Source organism: Olea europaea, unplaced genomic scaffold, assembly GCF_002742605.1.
Source record: "Olea europaea var. sylvestris unplaced genomic scaffold, O_europaea_v1 scaffold2763, whole genome shotgun sequence".
Lineage (NCBI taxonomy): Eukaryota > Viridiplantae > Streptophyta > Magnoliopsida > Lamiales > Oleaceae > Olea > Olea europaea.
The window spans coordinates 50,791-57,569 of NW_019246081.1; the positions used below are offsets into that span (position 1 = coordinate 50,791).

At 37.2% G+C, this 6,779-nt stretch overlaps 1 protein-coding gene across 1 annotated transcript; it reads right to left on the reverse strand.

Moving 5' to 3' along the window:
* Nucleotides 1–5,337: 5,337 nt before the first annotated feature.
* Nucleotides 5,338–6,543, reverse strand: LOC111383805. Its single transcript, XM_023007968.1, has 3 exons — nucleotides 6,451–6,543; nucleotides 5,682–6,408; nucleotides 5,338–5,492 (listed from the first exon to the last, which is right to left on the reverse strand). The coding sequence occupies exons 1-3, from the start codon at nucleotides 6,541–6,543 to the stop codon at nucleotides 5,338–5,340; spliced, it is 975 nt and encodes a 324-aa protein (XP_022863736.1).
* Nucleotides 6,544–6,779: the final 236 nt, after the last annotated feature.

A 6,779-nucleotide genomic window follows, 5' to 3' on the forward strand; every position in this document is an offset into this window, starting at 1 on the left:
ACATCATTTTACTAACAAAATTTCGGCATTATCTCCCCTGTAAACAGGACTAACCAACCTATGATCAATTTCACACAAATCCCAAACTATTGCACAGCACAATAAAGATAAGCCGAAATCTCCACTTTTACCAAGAAATACAATGAAATATACATATGGATACATAATACATAGTGAGCCCCATAATTATTTACAAGTGATGCAAAATCACATATTGACATGAACATGCATCCCAAAACATTGACTACATGTTCTATGAAGTAAGTCATACTAACAAACTCTGTCGTGTGGCTCTAACTCCAAAATCAAAGCTCAACTCTAAAAGATGCCCAGATTCTCAACTGCTACCTGATAAGGAAAAACGTGGAAAAATATATGAGTTGATAGCTCAGTGAGTGGAGAAATTCAAAATAAATGTACCTTTTCCATTTATACATTTTTATTGAAAATCAAATTCATATCATTTGATGATTCACAAACTACCATCATGTAATTATAGCCAAAAAGTGAAATATTCACATAAGGTCATAAAAATATCATTTTAAAATCATGACATAACATAAGCTGATAACCATGCTATAATCTCATCACATCAAACGTGCTGAAAAATCCACCAAAAATGTACCCTCTGACTGAAATATGTAATCCGCCTCTCGGGCTAAGAACTTTCGCCACGGGCCTTTGGTACCCTCCGTGAACGAAAGCCGGTCTCAAAGGCCTCTCATAATCAATTCTAGAACACGGCCAGGGCCCCTCTATGAACTATATGTACACGATCAAGACCAATGTCAGGTCAAGACCCTCCGTGTAGGATAGAACACGGCCAAGACCCCTCTGTGAACTAGAAGAAGTATATAATCATGGGTACTTTTCTGGCCAATCTCAATATTGCATGTCTCACATGCCAAACAAATCTCAATATCACATGTATTACATACCAAGTCACAAATATGCCATAAATAATCTTTGATATTCCACATATATCATAATAAAAGAGATTCCATAATAACCATATAATTCGAACACATAATTGCACATACTTTGATAATATACTTAATTTATAAATATTTTAAAAATATTTATATTTTTCCACTCACAGAACTATGTACGCCAAAATCAATTCGATTGGTACGATGTCCCGATATCCAAATCCCCATCTGAGATATAATATAATTTTTAAATCAACAATTAACTAATTTAAGTAATTTCAATAATTAAATAGGCGATATCCAAACATAATTATTTCACGTTTAGGCGATTTTTAACGTCTCTTTAATTACTAAAACTAATTTTTCTTTCATTTTACTCAATTTCATAGTTTATTACACTTAACCCCTTCAATAAAATTAAATATAACCTAACAATCTAACAACTATAAAATCAAATATAACTTGACAATAAGTAACTTTTTACTTACCTTTCAAAATTGAAAAATTCAAGTCTAATATGATAGAGCACTTAATTCCTAAAACATTGAGGAAATTTTCCCTTTTTTTCCCTTATTTTTCTTCCTCTTTTTCTTTTTTTCCCTCTTTTTCCTTTCTCTTTTTCTCTCTTTTCTTTCTCTGCACCGTGTTTTTTTGTGTCGATGTAATATGTATGTTAAGGATTTGGTTTACACACATATCTATATATATATAATTGCATTGGAAATTGATTGTTTGATAACTGCCTCCCCTTTTTGTTTTTATCTTTTTTTTTTTTTAAGTTTGACTTTTCTTTGTGAATTGATTAGAGTATTACAAAACTCATTCCCTTAAAAGAATTTCATCCTCGAAATTCGATCAACTAAGTACGAAAAATCTGGGGATACTAAGAATGCATCTGCTCTTCACTTTCCCATGTCGCTTCTTCTATAGCATGATTCCTCCACAAGACTTTAACCAATGGAATAGTCTTACTACGCAAAACCTGTTCCTTCCCATCCAATATCTGAATTGGTTTTTCTTCATAGGTAAGATTTTCCTTCAGTTCTACTGGTTGTGATTCCAAAATATGAGATGGATCTGGAATATACTTACGAAGCATAGAAACATGGAATACATCATGAATTCTGGATAATTCTGCTGGCAAAGCCAATCGATATGCAACTGGGCCGATGCGTTCAACAATCTCATATAGGCCAATTTACCTCGGACTCAATTTACCTCGTTTACCAAATCTGATAACACCTTTCTATGGAGACAATCGCAGGAAAACTCTATCTCCAACATCAAATTCAAGGTTTCTTCTGCGTCTATCTGCATAGTTCTTCTGTCTATCTTGGGCTGTCTTTAACTTTTCTTTAATTATCTTTACTTTCTCAACAGTGATCTGGATATATTCAGGACCTAATAACTTTCTTTCACCAACTTCATCCCGACATACTGGAGTTCTGCATTTCCTACCATACAGTGCTTCAAAAGGAGCCATTTTTATAATCGAATGATAACTGTTATTATAAGAAAACTCCATCAAAGAAAGATGAGTATCCCAATTCCCTTTGAACTGCAGTGCACAAGCTCGTAACATGTCTTCCAGAGTCTGAATAGTTCTTTCTGACTGACCATCTGTTTGTGGATGAAAAGCTGTACTGAAATGAAGTTTAGTACCCATAGCTTTCTGTAAACTAGGCCAAAATTTAGAAGTGAAACGAGAATCTCTACCTGAAACAATAGATACTGGTGCCCATATAAACTGATTATCTCGTCAATATATATTTTTGCCAATTTATCTAACGAGTAAGTGACTTTAATAGGCAAAAATCTAGCAGTCTTCCTCAATCTGTCTACAATGATCCATATGCCATCATGTCCACTTTGAGTCCGTGGAAGTCCAAATAGAAAATCCATAGTAATGTGTTCCCATTTCCACTCAGGGAATAGGCAACGTTTGTAACAATCCTGCTATTTTCTAACGATCTGGTTTCACTTGCTGGCAAATGAGAGATCTGGATACAAACTCAGCTATTTCTCTATTCATTCCATGCCACCAATAGTGTTCTTTGAGTACATGATACATTTTTGTACTACCTGGATGCATCGCGTAAGCTGAACTATTTGCCTCTTCTAGAATTTCTCCCTTCAATTTCGAATTATCTGGAACACATAATCTGTTTCCCACAACTAAAGCTCCATCATCTCCAATGGTATAATCTATATGCTTACCTTTACTAACTTCTTCTTTCAATTTGCTCAACACTGGATCTTGAGTTTGAGTTTCTCTAACTGTGTCAATCAAAGTAGGCCTCACTTGGAAGTTGGCAAACAATGCTCCTACACTAGTAACTGATAATTGAGCATGAGAACCTCTGAACTCACCAAACAAAGATGAACATGCTGCATTAGTTTGGGTCATAGGACTCGATATTTTCCGACTGAGAGCATCAGCAACTACACTAGCCTTTCCTGGATGATAATCAATCTTGCAGTCGTAATCTTTTATCAGCTATAACCATCTTCTTTGCCTCAAATTTAACTCTTTCTGATCGAAAATATACTTTAAGCTTTTATGATCTGCATATATCTGGCATCTCTCACCATACAAGTAATGTCTCCAAATTTTCAAGGCTAAGACAACTGCAGCTAGCTCTAAGTCATGTGTAGGATAATTCAGTTCATGTTTCTTCAACTGCCTAGAAGCATACGCTATAACTTTCCCATTCTGCATCAAAACACAACCAAGACCCTGACATGAAGCATCACTATATATCACAAACTCATCACCGGGAGATGGAAGGGTAAGAACTGGAGCTGACACTAATCTATTCTTCAATTCGAGGAAACTTCTCTCACAATTTTCATTCCAAACAAATTTAGCATTCTTTCTAGTCAAACTGGTCAAAGGAAGAGCAATTTTAGAAAATCCCTCTACAAAACGACGGTAATAACCTGCTAAGCCAAGAAAACTTCGGATTTCTGTCACATTAGTAGGTCTTTCCCATTTTACCACTGTCTCTGTTTTCTGCGGGTCAACATAAATTCCTTCTGCTGATATGACATGTCCCAAAAATACAACTTTATCAAGCCAGAATTCACATTTAATGAATTTAGCATACAACTGCTCATCACGTAGAGTCTGCAAGATGATTCTAAGATGTTCTGTGTGCTCATCATGATCTCGAGAGTATACTAAAATATCATCAATGAATACAATTACAAATCTGTCTAAATACGGGCGAAACACTCTATTCATCATATCCATAAATGCTGCTGGTGCGTTGGTCAACCCAAATGGCATCACAAGAAATTCAAAATGACCATACCTTGTCCTGAAAGCAGTTTTTGGCACATCACTGTCCCTTATTTTAAGTTGATGATATCCAGAACGCAAATCAATCTTTGAAAATACTGCAGCACCTTGAAGCTGATCAAACAGATCATTAATACATGGCAAAGGATATTTATTGCGAATTGTCACCTTGTTCGATTGTCTGTAATCTATGCACAGTCGCATGGTGTCATCTTTCTTTTTCACAAACAAAACTGGTGCTCCCCACGGAGATATGCTAGGTCTGATAAAACCCTTGTCTACCAACTCTTGCAACTCAACCTTTAGCTCTTTCAATTCTGCTGGTGCCATTCTATAGGGTGCCCGTGAAATAGGTACAGTTCCTGGAATTAGATCTATAGTGAACTCCATATCTCTGTCTGATGGTAAGCATGGTAATTCTTTTGGAAATACATCAGGAAAGTCCTTGACCACTGGGATATCTTCAAGTTTTAGTTTGCTAACATTTGTATCAATTACATGAGCCAAATATGCATGGCAACCCTTGTTGAGTAATCTTCTAGCGTCAATAGCAGATATCACACAAGACAGTAAAATTTTACGCTGTCCATTGAATATAGTTTCAGGCTATCCTGGCTGTCTAAACACAATCTCCTTTCAAAAACAATCAACTGAAGCTCGATTTGTTGCCAAAAAGTCCATACCCAAGATAACATCAAAATCATCTATGTTAAGAGGTATTAAATTTGCCTTCATCTCCTTTTCCTTTACCTTAATCCCACAATCTCAATATATATTGTTTGCTAATAGTGATTCTTCTACTGGTGTATTCACTACCAAACAACTGCCTAAAAGTTCTGGCTTTTGATTCACATATAAAGCAAATGCAAATGACATAAAAGAATGTGTAGATCCAGGATCAATCAAAATACGAGCATTTCTATCAAAAATAGACAACATACCCATGATAACATCTGGTGACTCCTCTGCCGCCTGCTGAGTCATAGCAAAAACTTTTCCCTGGGTCTTCGGTCATCCTACTTGCCCTTTTGATTTTGTACCACTACCTCTTGCGATATTAGATTGGGCCACACTGTTTGTACCTGCTCTGTTAGCTGAATCATCTCTCTAAGTCTGATTCTGTCTTGTACTACCAGCACTCTGCTGAGGAAACATCCTCTGTGCCATGCTATCCTCCTGGAATACAACTGGGCAATTCCTTTTCAGTTGTCCTTCTTGGCCACAGTGATAGCAAACACCAACTCCCTTGAACTTTAAACACTCTGCAAGATGAGATCTTCCACATAATTGGCAAGAAGAAAATCTGGCACTAGTAGAACTCTCTCCCTATCTCGGAGTAAATGATCTCTGGAAAGAACCCTGAGTATAATTACGACTGGCCAATGGCTGCTGTACAGTACTGGGACCGAATCTAGGACCCTAACTTCCTTGGAGTCGAGATTTGAATTGACCTGAACTAGACACACCAGGTCGAAATCCTCTACTGTCCCTCCGTGGTGGTCTATAGCTAGAAGCACTTGCCATTGTCTGACTACCGCTTGCTCTGAACATTGTTTGTTCTCTACCACTTGGCCTATCAGAAATGCTCTTTTCTACTCTCAAAGCTGATTCCACTAATTTTCCAAATTCATTCCAGCCTACAGCTGTTACAACTGACCTGATTTCTTCCCTTAACCCATTTTCAAACCGTCTGCATTTATCAATTTCGTTGCATACCAGAACTTGGGCATATTTTGAAAGTTCAATAAATTTCACATGATATTCTGCAATAGTCATCTGACCTTGTATTAGTTTTAGAAATTCCTCATGCTTTGCATCTTTATAGGACCGAGGGTAATAGGCATCATAAAAGATACGACGAAAATATGTCCAAGTAATGATGGAACGGTCTAGATATACACTCCGTACCGACTGCCACGAATCATATGCACCTTTCTCTAATAAGAAAGTGGCAAGACACAACTTCCGATCGTCTAAGCAACCTATAACGTCAAATACCCTCTCTATCTTTGTCATCCATGCCTGCGCAACTGCAGGATCGGCTGTGCCAGTGAACACTTTAGCCCCTAACTTTGTAGCCCTTTCAATACTAAAATCTCTGTCAGTATTATGCATAGCAGATGCAACGGCAATAGCAATTTTTTCAACAGCAATAGGATCAATTCCAATCACATTTCCCTATCCATGTTGTTCAGGAGGCTAGTGAACTGATTCATCTACTCTCTCGGGCTCTCTTAGTTCATCTCTATCAGGAGCAATGTGAGACTGGGGCAACATATCTTCGAGCCTTCGAGTTTTGCCACCACGAGGCATGACTCACCTACAGTTATGCATGATATGCTAAATATTAGAATGTATGCATGTACAATGCAAACCCATGAACTCTAATGCATGCTCTGATACCAAACTGTCACACCCCGCCCCGTGTAACACCATTAGATCCGGACGTGGCATGCGCCGATGATAGATACCAACTAAAAGTCGGACCCACCATCAAGGCTACTACAAATATAATATATCACCTTATACATCATTTTTTTAACAAAATT

Bases quoted from the DNA above. Each gene is read 5' to 3' on its own strand.
- LOC111383805 (XM_023007968.1), bottom strand. From the start codon at position 6,543: ATGCCTCGTGGTGGCAAAACTCGAAGGCTCGAAGATATGTTGCCCCAG. The intron at 6,409-6,450 runs GTAGATGAATCA...CAACATGGATAG, and splicing joins AACTAAGAGAGCCCGAGAGA to GGAAATGTGATTGGAATTGA. The intron at 5,493-5,681 runs GTCAATTCAAAT...CTCATCTTGCAG, and splicing joins ACCTGGTGTGTCTAGTTCAG to AGTGTTTAAAGTTCAAGGGA.